Here is a 20,927-nt window from a genome sequence, read left to right on the forward strand (position 1 = left end):
TTTTTTCATGTGGGTTTCACGTGAATTACACATGAAAAAGTTCTTGTGAATTTCAGTTCTCTACCCTTTTCATGGGAAATTCCTATGAAATTCATGTGAAATTCACGTAAATTTCATGTGAATTTCGTGTGAAGGAATTTTGCCTGTGTATGTAGTGTTTTCATTATATTAAGAATATAATTCGTATACATGTAATTTCTCACTTCACTCTTTGGTTGACGTACTTGTATTGATTTCTAATTATCAACAAATTTTGTGAGCGGTAACAGTTTGTTATAGAGTGTCACTTGCTCACAGGGTGTAAACGAATGTTGAAAGGAGTCCTTTCATCGCAGCCAGTGTTTGAGGTGCCTGAGTGCAGATGTGGTTATGGCGTTTGTCTCCTGATCATGCATTCGGATCATCCTCGGGTTGGCTCTACCTATTATTTTGAATGGAAAAAAACGAGGAGTTCCGGATTCTGATAACACATTACGTCATAAATTCCAAACAGATACAAAATCAATTGGAAACGCAAATACACTGTATATATTTACCCGTGAGTAAAACGAATCTATAATCAATAAGCACTTTGTATGATCCTCGAAATTCTCCACCCAATTACACTACCATCGCGATGAGATCATCTGCCTAATTACTTGGACTGCCTTAATTGGATTCGTACTGTTCTCTTACTACAAAGCCAGGCTAATTAGAAACGTTAATTGAGGACCTATATTTATATACAGATGTGACTTATGCCACCGGCTGTCAATAATAACCGCTAATTTGTATGATGAACAAAACTGCAGTCAGTAATCCTGCTTTGTAGGCAATGTGATTCAACTGATAAGTATAACATATGATATGGACATGAGTATGACATGAGAAATTACCAGTGACTCCAAACAAAGAAAAATGATTTGGTAAATGTCACTGTACGATCAACACGTCAGTTGGCGGGTATAATAAACCAGAAATAATATGTAGAGTCGTTAATGAACTCCAGGTGTGGGTGTGGTAACACCAGGTGCAAAATCGCATACTGTAAGCGTGGAAATTTAGGCGAGGGGGAATTTACGCTAATTACGCGGAGTCGTTTTGATCGCGAAAATTCCCCCCAAGCGTATTATACCGATATAAATTTGGCTAATCTCGAAAAACAAATGGGTGGATCGATCGCGAAAATAACCCCTACGTATATAGATTACATATCGAAATCGCGAAATTAACCCCCCGCGAAAATAACCACATTTACAGTAGCACATTATGTGGTACATATGAGGATGTGGCTATCATTTCACTCATTCAAGTCTGCTGAAACACCCATCTAGTCCATCTAGCTAATCAGCATACATGTATATATGTCATAACATGGAGCAAAGAAGTCATTCAAGCAATGGACAATGAAAATGTTTAAGACACAAAGAATACAAATACAATCACATGATATATAAACAGTACTTACAAGAAATATCTTTAAAAAAGATAAACGGCATAGTTTTAATGCTGATAGTTATAATGTGAAACTGCTGGTGAAATGAATTAATGAACTAATGCGTTTCCTGGAACATCTGACAGTTTTCATTGTCCACAATTGGAATTACTTCTTTGACTCATATATATATATAATAATACATTTTGTATATGTAATGATTTATTCATTTGATGAGGGTAGCATGTTTAGCACGAAATTAATCTTATACATGGTCCTCGAACAATAGATAAAAGTGGAAAACGTCTCATACGTGTATTTTTACCTGCAAATTATTTCCTTTCTTTTTTATTTTGTCATAAAGTATATAAATTTCATCGATAAAACTCTAGTGAAAAGCCGTCGTAAAAATGACTAGCTGTGTTGATAGGACGTTAAAAACACTAAATCTCTCGTGAACAAACCGTTAATAGACGAAATAGAGGATATTTCATATGGTTAAACGTGAATGGTGTCCTCTAAATTTGTTTTATTTGTATCCGAAATTAAATTAATTCCACCAATAAAACTCATGAAAAGCAGTCCTGAAATGACTAGCTGTTGATAGGACGTTAAAAAAAACTGAATCTCTCGTGAAAAAAAAATCGTTTATACACGAAATAGAGAATATTTGATAGAGTTATACGTGTATTTTGACCTCCAAATTTATTTTATTTTATAAGAAAGCATATAAATTCCACCAATAAAACTCTCGTGAAAACCCGTCCTGAAATGACTAGCTGTTGATAGCACATTAAAAAGCACTTTATCTCTAGTGAAAAAAAAAAAAAAACATGTACACACGAAATAGAGAATAATTAATATGGTTGAAACTTTTTAACGTTTTATAACTCGTCAGTACAGTTTAACAAACTAATATGAATATAACTAATGTTAAAACACTAATGAAAATGTGTACTTTTGTCCGTATAATTAATAACATGATCAGTTTGAACTTCTCCTTGATAAAAATGAAAATGTCTTGTTGTGAAAAAGAGCCTTGTATCAACTACGAACACTACTTTATTGTGTATATTATATTGTAAATATGTTTTTTTTCTCTTAACATCATGTCAGTATAATTATTTTTTCTTTGTTTTCATGGTAAATACTCAAATGTGATGGGTCGAAAAATTCTTTTCATTCTTCTATGAAAGAAATTCCGAGAATGGCGCGAAAATTGTGACGTCACAATACGACGATTGACGTTGCGTATTGATTTGAGAAAAAAAAATCCCATTTAAAACCAGTAAAACTGTAAATAAAACATGTTTTAAATTAGAAAATCATTTTCAAAAATTAATTATAAGCGTTGATGTTAATTATTTTTTAGTTTCATCGGGGTATGAAACAAATTTTGTTTGCAAACTTCTGTAAGAATCCGCTACGCGGATTCATACAGTTTGCAAACAAAATTTGTTTCATACCCCGATGAAAATAAAAAAAAATGACATCAATGCTTAAATGTAAAAAGAAAAGTAAATGAATTTCAATTTGAATCTCAGTACACAAATTGCCCAGAGGTCAAAGTTGGTGCACATGCACAACTTTAGAATGACAACAAACATTAGGTTTCTCATAATTCGGGAAATGAAACAAACACGTCGCCAAATTAATTAGTCATCGTGACAATATCATCCTCTGTGACCGCTCTTTATAAATTCACACAAACATGGCGACAAACTAAGTAAATTATGGTGACAATATCATCCTCTGTGACAGGTCAACGTAAATTCCCAATTTAAGTTCCGGTATACACAAAATGTCTTAATTTGACTAATTAATTAATGTCTAAGGCTCAAATGTAGTAATCTTAAACAACATTTAGACATAAGAAATTTAGAGGAAAGTCCATTATGTTCTTGTGGGTTAGTAGAAAGTACTTACCATTTTTTACTATCGTGTGACAAGTACAACATTATCAGACAAAATACTTTATTTCAGTTAGATATAATATTAACTGAAAAAACTTTGCTATGGGGAAATGATACTTATTCAATACAGAAAAATGATCAAATATTCTTGACAGTACAAAACTATATTAAGCTAAGTTAACGTTTTAGCTGATATTTTTGAACCCATTATGTCGTCTATCGAATGTATAATGACATACATTTATACGTAGCTATAAAAGGTAATTTTATTGACAGGTGTCACTGTTGTTTATTTCTACTATTAATTCTAGTCACCACATGTACGTATATATGTATATTGTTTTAATTGTAACCAATAAATATCATCATTTCATTTCATATTAATGTAAGGTGTTCAAGTTCGAAGATTTATATTTGCCTTTGTACAAATGTATGTAAATGGGAAAGGAATTAATATAAGCTCTAAGCTTGTTTTCCCATCCCATAAAAAATATTTGTATATGTATTGATTATTTTGATTAATGAATAAAATATTGTTTAAACTAATTAATGTGCTTTTTTGTTTAAATGTCTCTCACTCTGAATGTGTATCGAAAGTACAGGTATCTATAAACTCCGAAATATCGAGTTTTTCAGATGTCATGGTGTTTAATCGTAGACTTTAGAACATAAGTATTTCTTCCTCTAAATATACTGAGGCAGGTGTGTAGATTTTTATACTAAATCAGGCTATGACGTCATATCCTGTAGGAAAAGATTGTGAATAATAAAACTGCGTCATATACACGTACCAGAACCAAGCGTATCAGTAACCCAGATCTACACAAAATAGTACCGAAATACGAACAGACTGTGTTAGAATTCATCGGGCAATATTTTGTTCAAAACTTTACTGACGAGTTCAAACCCTAAATAGAATAATTTATCCCCTTCGGGCGAGACAGGGTGATCACAACCAGAGGAGGAAGACTCTCAATTTGTCAAACACGAGGCTGTAGTCACCAACTACTACAATATGAGAACCGCCTCAAAATCACCCTGGCTGTTCACGGGACGATAATTTTGTTTTGTTTTTGTTTAACGTCCTATTAACAGCCAGGGTCATTTAAGAACGTGCCAGGTTTTGGAGGTGAAGGAAAGCTGGAGTACCCGGAGAAAAACCACCGGCCTACAGTCAGTACTTGGCAACTGCCTAACGTAGGTTTCGAACTCGCAACCCAGATGTGGAGGGATAGTGATAAAGTGTCGGGACACCTTAACCACTCGGCCACCGCGGCCCCTCACGGAACGATAAACACAGCAACAAATCAAAGTAACTTATAATGCCGTTACATTGTGCACAAATGGAAGACAATGTTGACGTGACGCGATTGTATTGCCAGTTCGAGGCTTGTCGAGTACTGGCCAGCCAAACTCTAACACAAGGTTTGAGATGTTTGATTATTTTTCTCTCATACTTAAAAAAGTAACACGTTTTAATGTGTTGTGAAACCTTTCCATCACACTATCATCAATTCCTTGAAATGTGAGTCAAAATTGATTACGTTATCAATTTTGGAAGCGGTTACGCTACGTAAAATGATGACGCTACACTTTTGTGGGTGGTGTCATAGCGCCTGTCAGCTGTCTTTCCCTGCCCCGGTAAAAGACAAAGATGATATATAACAGTGTCTTCTGTAATACCAAATATATGTCACGAATGTGGCTAATATTTTGAAATTTTCACAAGTGCGTAAACATATCAAATTATTAGCCACAATATTGAAATATATATTTGGTATTACTGAAGATACTACAAATGTATTAGATATTCTGTTTATTACATTTTTTGCAAAATATTTACATTCAGTATGCTTGAAAGCATTGGCAAAAATTGTATTCATTTTCATAACAACAGTGGTATCATCACAGTGTGTAGTAATGCCGGGGACCGTGTTACCGCGGGTAGTACTCTCCGCTGTCGGATTTTTGTTTATTCTCGTGGTCTTTTAGATAAACACACTCCATGTGACATTTACGTAATCCAATGTTGTTACGGTCTCATAAATGTTCAAAACATAAAAATCACCCCAAAAATCTCACAGAATAAGTATCGTAGATGGAACTACATTTTGCTTGTGTTGTTGTTATGACGTTTGCTAAGACCGTGCCAAGAACTGTCAGACTCTTTCCCGCGAAAACGGCTGTTCTCTCTCCGACGTTACTCCCAAGTAAAAACATGAAAAAAATGCCTTTTTTATCATTTGGGGTTTTAACAGATAAAATAGAAAATAATCATAATGTATATAAGGAATGAAATTATATTTTTCAACATTCATGAAGTCATAAGAACATTGGCTTCTTCTCGACACATCCCATGAATCGCCTTAAATATACCGAGGCAGCCCAATCTCTCCAAGAATTCATTGCGGTCCCCTGTCAACGGCTCACAAAGGTACGCCAAATCGTGACGTAATGTATTCTATCTTGCATTGTGACGTCAAAGAACATGACGGAGAGCTAAATGCAAATCTTAATTTTCCCCAATGTCGTTTGTAAGCAGTGTTCTGATTGGTCAAATCAGAAAAAGTTGATATTTATTTTCACAAGTGAAAAATATAAGAAAAAGTTGATATTTCATTTCAATAGCGAAAAATAATACTTTTATAGAATGAAAATGTAATAAAGTATGGCAAGCCAAAGTGGAAAAAAGTCACTATTTATGGATATCCATAAATCATTTATGGATATCCATAAATAGTGACTTTTCCACTTTGGCTTGCCATAATAAAGAGCTATTTTTTCCTACCAAAAACGGAGATTCACCTGTGAAGTATGGGAGACGAAAATTCCCTGTTCAATGTAACATAGATATAATCTGCCCCTTCCTTGAGGGTGTGACAGAGAAATCCCCAAGCAGGGGCTGTCTTACCCGGGCTATGCCGAGGTTTAGACTATCAAGCATATCACCAAGAGAGCTCCAATTTCTCGATCAAGAACCTCGGATTACGTAAACAACTAAGAATGCATCATTCTACACAACTGAACTAATGGCCGAGTTAATCTCTCAGCCGGGATAGCCAACACGCAATGCCCGCGCCCTCTTACGCCGACGATAGACATTGTACCGAGTTCCTGGTATTAAAGAGACAGCATCCTGTTGGATAATTAATAGAAGTCGACCCGAACTACTTAGTACGGGTCAATGTAGGATCACCGAGAGCGATCGATTCTGATTTGTTATCATTTTAAAGGAGACTGCTTAGTAATATCAGAGACTGGTATATACGTCCCTGGTAATATATAGTTGACAAACGAGCCAGGGTTACTCTTTGGTCAGATAGAATATATCCACTTAATTAAACACCGGAAGTTATAGGTAAAAATGAGAGCGGATGTAAATAGCGTTGCTAAATATAGCAGGTCTAAACCATTAGCAATGGTTTTGATAAGAAAATATGCATCGGTTGCAATTTAACTTCGTACCGGTTCGTTGAATGAACAAAAAAATAAACAAATAGTGCGGTGCCTGATATAAGTATAGGTTAGAAAATTTTTGTTTGAATCCAGATCCAGCCCAAAAGAAGACGTTGCCCTCACGAAACTCAAACAACTACATTTAAACATGTATATGTACATTACAGTACAACAACGACAGGAAATTCATATCTTTATCTTCGGATCACCAACACATAGTGCATATGATACATTGTGCTAAATATTTGATATATAACATAGTAACACAATTGACGAAGGAAGACAACTTTATGACTAGTGCCCTGACCGGGCCTCGAACTCACGATCCGCTGCACCAAATCGCCTAGCCAGAAACACATCGGCGTTCTTGAAAAAGAACGTTTCAATGGCACAGTGATTGGTTGGCCCGATATCTTGACATGATCATTGTGGAAGTCGTCTATTAGATGACATGAATACCTGGGTCGCAATGTATTTACATACATGGATGCGAATTGTACATATATTATAAATATTCATCAAAGTACAACTACGACATGAAATTCAAATCTTTATCTTCGGATCACCAACACATAGTGCATATGATACATTGTGCTAATTATTTGATATGTATAAATGCATTGCGATCCAGGTATTCATATCATCTAATAGACGACTTCACTATGATCCTATCAGGATATCGGGCCGACCATCACTGCGCCATTGAAACGTTCTTTTTAAGAACGCCGATGTGGCGCAGCGGTATAAGCTGCGGGTATTTCTGGGTGCCGTAGATCGTGACCGAGTTCGAGGCCCGGTCAGGGCACGAGTCATAAACATGTATACGTGTATATTGGACTGTTCGCGATAGTCCTTGAACAGTGTACATGTTACAGGGGCAAATAAGATTTTACGCTCCAAGTCTGTTGTCAAGACAAAGTTCAATCAATATCAGTTCTTTTCTTCATCTGCTTAAACCCCAGTAAAATGATTTACGCTTATCCTGTTTCACCAATACGGACTGTATTGATAAGATATACGCTAGTAAAGCCGATAGCTAATATTTAATTATATCACACAATCTCTAACAAGAGGCCCAGAGGACCTGTATCGCTCACCTGGTTTATTTAAGCAAACGTCAAAATAATTATGTTCCATTTGTTAATAGCTTTATTTGTGGGTGTCTAATAATGCTACATATATATATATGATTATGGGGTGTGGATCTCAACTGCTTCAGAGATATAACCCAGAAACGAAGTCAAGATTCCACATGGTTGTGTTTAAAGAAACTACTATCAGTCCCTCGGAGTGGGGAAAGACCCCCTGGGCCTAATTTTACATCAGACATGTGTTTATCTATTGATGCCCATGCAGCAATGCTGTATATGGTTATGGGTTGGGGATCTGAATGGTTTCAAAGATGTTACCAAATATCAATGTCATACATTGCTTAGTTCCAGAGAAGTATTAATTAATATCAATATTGCCAAATGGACTCCTTTTGGCCCTGCCATTCAGGCCCCCAGGAGGTCAGCCCCATCATTTGTACAATGCTGTATCCCTACCTCATAAGGATGCTACCAGTCAAATATGAATGATATCCATTGCTTAGTTTCAGAGAAGAAGTCATATCAATTTAGCTAAATTGACCCCTTTTGGCCCTACCCTCTGGCCCCCAGGGGTCAGCCCCATCGTTTTTGCAATTTTGAATCCCTACCCAATAACGATGCTACCAGATAAATTTGAGCGATATTGATTGCTTAGTTCAAGAGAAGAAGATATTTTCGTCATTTTAGCCAAATTGACCCCTTCAGGCCCCCAGGGGGTCAGCCCCACCATTTGTACAATTTTGTATACCTAGCCCATAAGGATGCTACCAGTCAAATATGAGTGATATCCTTTGCCAAGTTTCAGAGAAGAAGTCATTTACATCAACTTAGCCAAATTCTCCCCTTTTGGCCCTACCATCTGGCCCCCGGGGGGTCAGCCCCATCATTTGTACAATTTTGAATCCCTACCCAATAACTATGCTACGTCCTTGTTCCTTTAAACAATCGAAATGCTTCTACCCTGTGTTATACACTTTTAAGCTTTACAGATGGGTTATTTTTTTTAAGTTTGGTCATTTGTGTGACTTAGAATTATTCCATTCTGCATCTTACCACAAAATAATTTTACAGAAAAAAAAGTGTTAGCATCTATAGGAACTTATTGGTGATTTTAAGAAAGTACATGTTCAAACAAACATTTTGGTATATTACATGACTATTTTAGTGTATTTATTGGTGCTTGAAATTTAACATTAGTTTGTTGTATAGATGACTCATAAGTTCACCTTCGGACCAGGTGAGCTAATAAATACCGAGTAAAAGAGTGCAGCACCGGGAAGGGAAAAAAGGCCAAGAGGGCCTGTATCGCTCATCTGGATATTGATATGACTAACTAAGGCAAAGCACTCGACTTAATTTCTACAGAAGGATTCCAAAGAATTTCATATATTTCCCCAATTGGGACCCCTGGGGTGTGGGTTGCAAGACTCGCCGTTTATGCAATTCTTCACCCTATGATGCTTCCGACCAAAAATGAGAAAATAAATAAATTATTTGCTTATTTCCCAATTGGGCCGCGCCTATGCATCAGGCTCCCGAGAGGCTAGACACATCTCTTATTTATTATGTGTTCTCCTTCATCCAAGGATGTTTCATACCAAATTTGGTCAAATCTATTCAAGTGTTCATAAATGGCAGTGATTTTTAGGGAAAATTGACGGACGATGGACGGATCAGTTAGTGTAAGTGCGTTTATTTAGGTGTCGAAAAAAATATCCTTTTCTTTTAATACGACCCCCAGAAATCGCCTAGTACTTGTTTTTTGATACGACCCCCAGAAATCGCCCTGTACTTGTCGAATTCGGCACACCTCGGCAGATTCCCTCAGGGTAACGGAACCTGCCGAGGTATGCCGAATGGTACTTGTCGATGCCCGCGCACCTAGTTTAGTGCGCGTACGTGCCTAATTGTTAAACGAGGACATTTTTTGATATTCGAAATATTAATATTGGTTGTTTTAAAGAATGACACTTAAGATTAACTAAAATGTGCATTGTACAACTATTAATGAGAAATCATTATATAATCTTCAAGTGAAGTAGTTTGCAGCATTATAATCTTTATTGATTATTCTACAATATTCAAGTGAAGTAGTTTTAGCATTTTAATCTTTCAATTCAAGACTTATAAATGCGTGCTATACCTTTGAAATGCTCATCAAATTTCCAATAGAAGACATACGTAGCTTCAGCACTAAACATAATATGCTTGTTACTGGGTATTTGTGTGAATGTTTTGTGATGTCCATATTGGCATTACAGATATATTTTTATTATTTGTAATTAGAAAAGGTAGTTATGTTTTAATCTACAACAAAAAGACCAAGGTTTTGACTACGACAATACTTGAACTATCATCATCTCATATAAATCATTATTGAAATTCTACATGTTAGGTAGCGGACTAGGGTCACTACAAAAATATATGAATTTCGTATAAGATACGAGATAGTATGTGTATGGAATAATACACTGTAAGTTAAATATAACAAGAGGTTCATGGGACTTAACGGTCACTTTTAATATGTATATATTTTTAGCACACTTGGCCTCTGTGACCTTGAAGGAAGGTCAAGGTCATCCATTTAAACAAACTTGGTAACCGTTCATCCCAGCATGCTACAAACCAATATTGTGTCTCTGGGCCTTTTGGTTATCAAGAAGAATTAAGTCATTCAAAGATTTCAGAATATTTGACCCCTGTGACCTTGAATGAAACGTCATAGCCCTTCATCCCAGCATGGTACAGACCTAATATTAGGTCTCACATACCATAAAAGTTGTACATGCGACAGACTAAGCCGCAAGTCTGAGCTAACAAATCATACATAAGAGTCGAAAGATGCAGCCGCACTAAAATACGCCATATAGAAATATATGCCATAGGTATGCCATAGGGGTTTTTGCCTGCCATAGCAAATGTTAGCCATATCTTCACAAAATAACTTGTTTTTTGCGTTGGTATGCTCCTTTTACAGGTTCTGATAAAGTTTCATTTAAAAAATAAAGTGTACTTTGTAAGAAAATCAGCTTTATATGAGCAACCAGCTGAAAGCACTTTATACTAAAATATGTCATACATGTACGTGTTTATAGCAAAATGTAGGAGCTATTTCTGCAAAATCAAAGGTTTTTCACATTGTATGTGTAATATACATGATTAAGTAAAGTTTCATTTAATAAAAATGTGTATTTTCCAAATTTGTAAGAAAATCGATAATTTTGTTTACCACGATTTCATGCCAATTTCAAGGGAAGCAACAAACCGTAAGATTAAAATTCATATTTACCAGACAATCAGTCGTAAGTACGAGATAATCAATCCTGACCCCCCCCCCCCCCTTTTTCGGATGAGGAAAAAAAAATTTATAGCCTAAAAAAAACAACCTATGCCACAAACACCCGATAATCTTATCCCGAAAGATTGCAAAACTTGCTATAATCATTTCATTTTCCGTAATTTTGGCCCCCAGACCCCTCGCCAAAAAAAATTTGGCTTGCGCCTATGGCGCTGGCATTACCACTAAATTACTGGACCCCCCCCCCCCTTTTCAAATTCCTGGGGATCTGCGCCTGAATTAGTTGTACATACAAGATAAAAATGTTAATGTATAAGATGTTTAGTCGTAAGTATGAGTTGAAAATTCATATGTATCAGATAATCAGTCGTACGTACGAGATAAAAAATCAGCCTTTGTCCAAGATGAAATGTTGTACTAAGTTGTATGTGCACAAATTATTTATTTTTTAATTGGCCCTGGTAGGCTTAGTGCTTTTGATCGTGTATAATACACATGCATGTATGTCAGCATTTCCCAGGGCTTGCTTGCATGTCAATATGCTTTGCACGTTCTAGAGCACTGCTAAAACAGTAATGGTCACGTGAAGTTTAAATTCCAATATTTACACTTTTAATTTTGGATTTAACTTTTCTTTAAAATCTCTTGCATCTTGCATATTTAGTTACGAATACACAAACAAATTATAGAAAAAACAACAAGATGAACCTCTTAGATTTTATGAATTTTAATGACAATTTATTTGATATAATAATGTTCTTCAGCGTATGGAGAAAAAGAAAATCATTTTTCATGTTTCCATCATTTAATTCATCATTCAATACTACTCGAATCTGCCTCACTGTACACCTCTATTACTAACAAATACCTTACTTGTCTTTAAAATATCACTTTAATTCCAATATATTTTTATTACATAATGAATAGGGGCTCCATACGGGGGTTACCAAGAGGTTTATCAAAATCGGGAATAATCCCCAATTTTTTTATAAAAACAATCGGGAGACACGGCAAGGAGGCTGAAATCGGGGAAACTCCCGATTGAATCGGGAAGTTGGCAGGTATATGCGGCTTTACACTTATTTTCATGTGAACTGGACCTGTAGTATGGCAAACCATTACTTATTACTAATCCTACTCATTTGTAGGTAAGTTTCAAAGTTTAAACTTAATCAGACTTAAGATATTCAGAAACACTACACAAAGGAATCTGTTACTTATGTATTTCGCCTACAAAAATGATTTTTTTTTTCTTTCTCAAAACATTAAACAAATGATTTTAATCAAAATAAATATACAAGTTAATGTGTATTGTTCTTAATAGTTTGTTGGACAAAATTACGGTGACATTTTATAAACAACTTCAAGAAAAGGTGTTAAGAGAAATTTCACTAAGGTTGTTTAGATAAATCATTACCAGTAGTCTCACAGATAGGATACCTCGCGGACAAGAAAGGTAAAAACAGCATGCTACTGTTGTGAATGTTAGTGACTAGCTGACTTCTCTAAACAAGGGTGTTTATGCACTAGCGGATCAATGGGGGGTCCTGGGGGTCAGGAACCCCCCCCCCCCTTCTTTTTTTTTTTTATTGCCCTACAATAATGCCTTCCCCCCCCCCCCCCCCTTATCGAAAATCTTATCCCCGAAAGATTGCAAAATTTGCTATAATCATTTCATTTTCCGAAATTTTGGCCCCCAGACCCCTCGCCAAAAAAAAATTTGGCTTCCGCCTACGACGCTCGCATTACCACTAAATTTACTGGACCCCCCCTTTTCAAATTCCTGGATCCGCGCCTGTTATGTCATCTCATACTGAAGGTGATGTTCAGCCGTGCATGACTATACTATCGGTGGAGTATACATACACCTGGCCAAGCTTGTATACGGACATATTTACGTTCCTCACTTGTGTGATCGCAGACTACACTAGCCATTGTCGCATATTATACTCTGTATATGTATATGTATGATCATTCTTCACAACACTACCAAAGTGGACATTCAACTTTCCTACACAATGATAATAATATCTCTGAATAAATTACTGAAGCATATCATTCACAGCTATGATAAACAGAATCTTCAACTAAATAATCTTACTTAATAATGATTTTTTTTTTTTGGTTATTTTTTTATTTGTGGTTTGAAAAAAAAAAAGAAAAAAAAAGGGAAAAAAACACCCAATATTTTGTGATTTTTGATATTGTTGGATTGATATTATACAAACTCATAAAGAAAATGTGAATAACTTGATCACAAAATAATTCCTGTAGGCAGACCTATTGGTATATGTCTCCTTAATGCTCCTTTTCTGGGTTCACACAAAGTCTTGTGTCAAGTTTAATGTCCTATTTTCATCAGCACTTTGCTGAGTGTATAGAAATGATATCAAATCTTTATCAGCACTTTCCATAGCGTTAATAATTTATATCAAGTCGGAGTAGGTTACCAGTCTGGAGTACTATATAACTGATGTCAAGATTCATCAGGCCACCATTCAGGGGTACTGGCCTCAACTACTAGTTGCTCCCCTGTCTCTGTTTTCACACTGAGGTTTTTACTGGCCTCTGCTATCCGTAACAGAGCAAGTCCGTATTTACCAACATGGCCTCGTACTTTCCCTGCAGATTTCCCCTTCTCTGTCGAAATGTTTGCTCCAACTGTCATATTCTGAGGTTCACTAAAAATAAATAAACAAATTCACTTCATGATACATGCTTCTATAAAAAATTCACCTTGCCTATATGTGAAGTGTCTACAAAAATAAAGAATTAAAGATAGTGTTACCATCATGCAATTCAACTGTGATGTGTAAACAATCAAAATCAAAACCTGTTGATAATTTTTTTATCATGTGACCTTTAAATGCTGACCTCTGAACTTCAGATTCAGCAGCTTTAATGACCCTGACCCTGACCTTGACCCAAAATCCCTGAAACTCAAACTTGACCCGAGATATTACGGTCTTTTATCATTGTGTGAAGTTTGATCAAAGTTCCTCAAGGAATGAAGCAAATGGAGCACTGACAAAACTTTGGTGTTACGCAAATATGTACAAGATGTACGGCAAAGGAAATATACTGGTCACCCGGTTTCACTGTAGGGAACTAATAACCAATCAAATTGAAGCATTTTAAGAATTACAAGATATATATATATATCTATCAATATAAGATAGTTAAGAGAGTGTCTTAATCAATATGATGTGGATATAACATAATTTCTCTGTTTATAGAACTGTAATTTTTTCGTCTGCTTAATATTATCTCTGCTTTAGGACTTTTAAATTACATATAAATGAATGCTGACTTACACTTCGAACAGGAGAGGCATGAGTCGCTTGCGTGTGACTCCAGTGTGAAATGTCCTCGCTGTCAACTCCTGACCAATGTAACAGCCTTTGTGGAAACAGACTGAAAGAGTAGAAACAAAAAAAATGTTATACCACAGAGCCAAAAAGGCCCATGGGGTCTGTATTATTCATCTGTCGCTTAATGATGAAACAAGGCCTATTGACAACAAAATTCTGAACTGTCAATCACAGTAATACAAGTCTCATCTTACATTTTATCATGAACAACCTTTTTGTTTGACATCTTTTAAGCCTCTCCAACTACAGACAAATTTCCGTTACGCTGGGAACTACTGTTCTTTAGAAGAAGCTTTTGAAAGTTTGCAACAATCTGACCCCTGTGACTTGGAATGATAATATTTATGCAGACAGTCTCATACTTCAATAAGCTATAGGCGAAATATCACCATACTATGGGCTATAAGTAAAAGGTTTCAACACATTTCCCTCTTGTGTTCAAGAAAGTAGGTCAAGGTTATTTATTTGAACAAACATTAATAAACTCCTTCATCATAGAAAGCTTAATGCCAAATATCAAAATTATTGTATTTTTGTGTTTAAGAAGCTGTTCTTTTACTTTCTTTTTTATTTTTTTTATTATTATTTTTTTTGTAAGAAATTTCTTCTGTTTTTAAACTTATATCACCATGTACTTAAATTTTGACTTTAAAAGTAGATCTACATTGTAGGTCACCGACTTCAACAACAATAATAATTAAACCCCACACTAGCAAGCAAAAATTATATTTTAATTTGATTATTACTAAAGTTTATGCCAAAGGAACCAAGTGAAAAGACTGACAGTCACAGGTGACAAATACCAAACCAACATGTAAACTGGTTCATGCAACTGCAATACAGGTAAATGTTGTAAGGGAAATAACTCTAATACCAAAATGCTATCAGATATGATGTGATATCTATATTCCAGCTCAACAACTTAATGAAAGAATATGCTTTCATTTTTATTTTTTCATTTTTCTAATAATCTCTTCTATACAAAATCATAATTAAAAAAAACCTTTTTCTTTTTTTCTTTCCTTTTCTAATAAATGAATTTTAAAAAGTTCCATTGGTTGAAATTTACATCAATATTTTAACTTATGATAAATTTTATGAAAAATTAAACCCAAGTAACTTTGTAAATTTCCTGCCAAAATTCACAACATGGTCTAAAGCAAGTTTAGTACTGAATACAAGCAATGGAACCCAAATTAATATTAGGAAAAACCAGGAAATAAGACCAGTGGAAAGTTGTACAATGTACATGTGCCATATTCATCTTCAAATAAGCACCCTCCCCTAGTGTAAAAGAGAGGTAGTAAAGTTTGGGGAGGGTTTGATTGCTAACTACTCTTAGCTTACTTTTTTGGAATTTATGATTCTGAAAAATGAGCAAGAAACTTTCTTGTGGACAGGGGCTTATTTGTGGAGAGGGACTTATTTGTGGACAGGGCTTATTTGCGAACAGGGACTTATTTGTGCATGGACAGGGCTTATTTGTGAACAAGGTCTTCTTTGTGGAGAAGGACTTATTTGTGAATGGCTTATTTGTGAACAAGGGCTTATTTGCAAATAAATATGGTACTACAAAGCACAATATTTTGACCAATTTCAGTGAGTCAATTAAAGTGTCTGTATGGAGATTAATCAATATTTTAAAACATTTTTTTTATAAAATATATCTATAAATGTCTCACCTCCATTGAGATACACTGCATTACTCTCAAGAGGAAAGCAATTCCCCGGGGGCATGTCCACCACACCCTCCCCTATACCCGACTGGTATCGCTGTATGTGGTATTCTTCTTCAGACGTTTCGTCCTTAACCCCAAACCCTGCAAAACAAAAATATATTTCTGTCGAGAAAATCTCTCCATTTCCTTTGAACCAACCACCTACAACACAAACCAACATAGTCTTTTTGTGTGTCAAGTTAAATATTGTCACAACTGTGGTTTACACATTAAAAACACATTTTGTTTGTTTTTGTTTAACGTCCTACTAACAGCCAGGGTCATTTAAGGACGTGTCAGGTTTATGTGGCGGAGGAAAGCCGGAGTACCGAGAGAAAAACCACCGGCCTACGGTCAGTACCTGGCAACTGCCCCACGTTGGTTTCGAACTCACAACCAAGAGGTGGAGGAATTTAAAAACACATGCCGAGAATCACACTTTCACAGTATGTAACCAAAGACACTCGCTTCATCTGTCAATACACATAATATACAATCAGTTGTATAATTGACATATTGCCAGGTGAGGGGCTACCTGTGGTACAACTGGTAAATTTTGCAGGTTCAAATTTTTATGTTATTATTTTCAAAACTGTAATTTATTTTGATAATTTCATTTTTTTTTTTTTTTTTTGTGGTTTAGATACCAGTTGTCAAACTTCAATGCTATAGTATGTTTAACCAGCTGAAAATCTTACTCTTTTCAAGGTTTTAATGAAGTCCTTGTAATAAGAACTCAAAGCTGGTGAAGCTATATCTTCACAGCCCTTCTCACTTGTTAACATATGTACATGTACATGTATATGGGGGCAATTACTCTGTTAGAACCAAGATCATCACATAACCATCAAGTTCCATCATACACATTTACACTACCAATCTAGCAGGACTTTTCATGAGAATTCGGAAATGCAAATTAATTTTTGTAATAAATATTCTGCAGTTGCATGCCCATAAAACATGGAAAAATTGCCGACCCACAAAAATAACCAGTGAAACAGTATAAGGTAAATGAATGTAGCACTGAAATTCTGTAAAACAAGCAACATATATTTTACTTGTGATTAAACTGATTGAGCTCACATTAATTAGCCGACAGTTCAATTATACAATATTTGTATTTGACCATTTGTAATCAATAAAAAAATAGTTAATAACAAAATAGTTAATCAATTTATGAATATTATACACAATATTAAAGTCCATTCTTAGAATAACTGGAAATTTGTCATCATTAAATAAGAAATATACCTGTGCATACAGACTGTGAACTATTTGCAATGATTCTCCACCCGAAACTGTTCAATCGAGGATCTGGGGATGCTGAAATTATTCCAGAGAGCTGCTTGTCGAGGGAAAGTTTTATCTCCCCACTTTGATACAGAGCAGCATATACTTTGTGGTCATCAGACACGTCAGCAATGTCGACCTGTAAGACAGCGGTAAAGTTAAACCTGTCTTATCCAACATTCTTTGAAATACAACATCTTGGACAGAATAGACAGGGTGTCAGAATAAGGTTTTATTTTCCAGCGTTGGGTAGGGTTTGGCATAGAGACTAATATTATCTGTCTTTTTAGTGCCCAACCATCGTTTTTTTTCATTATTAAACTTTTCATAATTATTATGTTTTTAAGGGAGAAATATCTAAAACATGATATATTGTACAATGTTTTGAATTACCCTTGAAAAATATGTTTTGGATTTTTTTTTTCTTGTCTACATATCTTTTGGTTTTTAAAAGCAACAGAAAGCAGGCTGTATATTTGTGTTTGGGGCTTAGACAGGGTTTTGCAATAGTCAAAACAGAAAAGTATACTGCACCAGTATAACTTTTGTATATGGTTGCCAAATTATATCTAAAGGCAGTTTCAAAATGCATTCAAAATATATCTAGTCAACACAGCCACTGTTTCCCATTCATCATCGGCTTCTGGTATCAAAACCCTTTTTAAACTTATAGCGTTTTGGACAAAAATACCAATCTAATTAAAATCTAGATGGTCATTCTCACTAATTTACATGAACATCTAACAATATCCCATTAGGGGTCACGTCAGGGTGACCTTATGGATAAGCCAATCAAATGACTACTTCTAGAATCTTGGATTGGAAGCAGGAAGTGAATTTTATATGTCCGAATTAGCATGACTAGAGTGCAATAGCTTGCATAATCTGTCAATTTATTTCAAGTCATTTTGTCACATAAAAACATATAGCTATATACATGCTGTACCGAAATGGTTTGCTTCAGATGCATGCTCTGACGAAAAGGTTTGCTTCGATGACATCGACAAATTGACAATTCACCCTGAAAGTGAAATACACATATCTCAAAGGTCATCAGAACGTGACCCCATATGGGATGTTGTTAGATGTTCATGTAACATAGTAAGATTGATCATCTAGATTTTGATAAGATTGCAAAAATACTCACCTTCTTTCTGATTTTATATCTTTTCATGAGTTTGACGAGCTCGTCTGTGACTGTAGCGTCACACTCCATAAGAAGGACAGACTTCCCGGTCACATCTGTGGAGTGGTACATCAGTAGGTCATAGAGAACTCGGCCCTGCAATAAAATACATTGTTCTATTTCATTCACCAGTAAATATGTTTCTGAGCTGAGGTGAAATCTCAATGTTGAATTTCCATTCAATTCATTCGTAATTAAAGAATAGAGTTACATAACAATTACTTCATAATGGCCTCTTGGGCCGGGCCTACATGCCCCTATAGGGATAATTTTACCTTCATTTGTGTAACATTGAATTACCTTGGGGAAGGCCTGTTTGTCCCCATGGACTCCACAACCTCCATTTGTATTATATTGAATCCCCTTGGGGCAAGCCTGTTTGTCCCCAGTGAGACCAAAGCCTACATAATGTACCTTCATATGTACAACATTGAATCCCCTTGAGTAAGGCATGTTGGTCCCCATTAAGGCCACAACCTCCATATACTGTTATTATATAGAATTGAATTCATTAGGGCCAGGCCTGCTGGTCCCCATGGAGACCACAATTTAACCTCCTTGTATAACTGGGCTTATTGCAGGATAAAGATGGTACACGGCTATTTGTCAATAAACTTTAAACTTGAACAATCAATCACTTAGTGAAAATTTAAAAAACATAAAACCATTATAAGCAAGCGAAATATTCGGGTTACCTGCACATTAAGCATCATGGTGTATAGACTTGGAATTTTTTCTCCAACAACTGCAACATCATTTGTGACAAGACCCTGGAGGAACGGGATTGTGTCTGTCCCACCCAGTCGTACTACTCCACGACTTGCCAGGGGATGAACACTCCAGTTTGTCTCTCCTTCATCACTACTATAACTCCTTTGAGATTGGATTGATAAAGCATTCAAACTAGTGCAACATTGTTGGCATTGTTTACACTTGTAACAGGACCAGATGGTTGCTCTCTTGGAAAAACTCCTCAGATGTGACAGTAAATGCCTCATGTTGTAGAATTTCTAAAAAAATAAAAATTAAAATAAAAAAAAATTGCATTATACATAATTTTCATAATTTCATCTTGATGAGCTAAACACCTGTTAAGGCTTTGATAGATGACGTCCTCATAAAGTACAGTTTAATAGTGCTACATGATGTGCATGTAAAAAATGTAGTGCATCTCCTGTATAAAGTTAGACTTTCTCTTATGCAAGTAAGGTTTTCTCTTATAAGCTCATCGAGTAGTGTCAGACTAGCAAAAGAGAGAGGTTTATGATTCAATCCTTAGAGCTAGAAGAGCTACATGTAGGTTTTCAAATCATTAATTCAGCAAATTAATACATTTATGTGGCAATAATGTTTTGACCATAAAACTACATATTTTTTGACAGTCACCTGTAAGATTCTGAGTTACATGTAGTGGAGGGATATTAAAAAATACATTATACATACACAATGCACATCATCATTAATCATATCTTTCATGCATGTTTATATAATAAATAACTGTATGACAATTTTACAATGGTACAAGTATAATTAACATTTATTTTTCACTTTTTACTTTCATTCTAAAATAAAAAATACTTTTTTTCAAACATATAGATCTATATGGATTTTTTTTTTTTTTTTTTTGGGGGGGGGGGGGGGGGTTAATAGATTCTACCTACTGTATATCTCAAAGGGGTGGTGATGGGGGATTCATTTTAGATAGTAATTTTATCTACTTGTCCATTTTGATAAAAACCGATCATGTGTATATTCTAATAGCTGCGGTAACGTTGCTTACCGACTGACGTTTTGTGTTTTGTCTCGGTCGGAACGAAGGTCACAGAGTAAAAGTAAGATTATTGGTACTAGCATCTGATATTAACGTTACATTATCGAGAAACCTGAAATTTTAACCTACCACGAGAGTGTAACGCTAACCGGATATATGTATCATTATTCATAGATCAGATATAATGCATGAACGAGCACATTCGTTCACATAACAAACCTGTTAAGTGCATGTAGGCATTCGGAGTAAGGTCGAAAATATTATTCAACCTAAAAGTAACCTTGTGTGTCTTCTAGTTTCGTTTTCATAAAGGGCGACAACTGCAATGCAAAAAAGTAAATCACGCCTTTAGTTCAATAACCTCTTAAATTATTTGCAAACAATGACACAGAATATAAATATAATTATTCCTAATGTCT

General features: G+C 35.4%; 1 protein-coding gene across 1 annotated transcript; it reads right to left on the reverse strand.

The window, feature by feature from the left end:
• Positions 1–12,941: 12,941 nt before the first annotated feature.
• LOC117326932 (putative transferase CAF17 homolog, mitochondrial) lies at positions 12,942–20,836 on the reverse strand. Its single transcript, XM_033883736.1, has 7 exons — positions 20,728–20,836; positions 19,433–19,747; positions 18,699–18,833; positions 17,513–17,690; positions 16,226–16,363; positions 14,487–14,586; positions 12,942–13,853 (listed from the first exon to the last, which is right to left on the reverse strand). Exons 2-7 carry the CDS (start codon positions 19,733–19,735, stop codon positions 13,649–13,651), a joined length of 1,059 nt encoding a protein of 352 aa, XP_033739627.1. The 5' UTR covers positions 19,736–19,747; positions 20,728–20,836; the 3' UTR covers positions 12,942–13,648.
• Between the last annotated feature and the right edge of the window lie 91 nt (positions 20,837–20,927).

Source organism: Pecten maximus, chromosome 5, assembly GCF_902652985.1.
Source record: "Pecten maximus chromosome 5, xPecMax1.1, whole genome shotgun sequence".
Lineage (NCBI taxonomy): Eukaryota > Metazoa > Mollusca > Bivalvia > Pectinida > Pectinidae > Pecten > Pecten maximus.

Coding starts and splice junctions, on each gene's coding strand:
- LOC117326932 (XM_033883736.1), bottom strand. CDS start 19,735: ATGAGGCATTTACTGTCACATCTGAGGAGTTTTTCCAAGAGAGCAACC. Junction 18,834..19,432: donor CCATGATGCTTAATGTGCAG/GTAACCCGAATA, acceptor ATTTTATTGCAG/GGCCGAGTTCTCTATGACCT. Junction 16,364..17,512: donor TTCACAGTCTGTATGCACAG/GTATATTTCTTA, acceptor TTTGTTTTGCAG/GGTTTGGGGTTAAGGACGAA.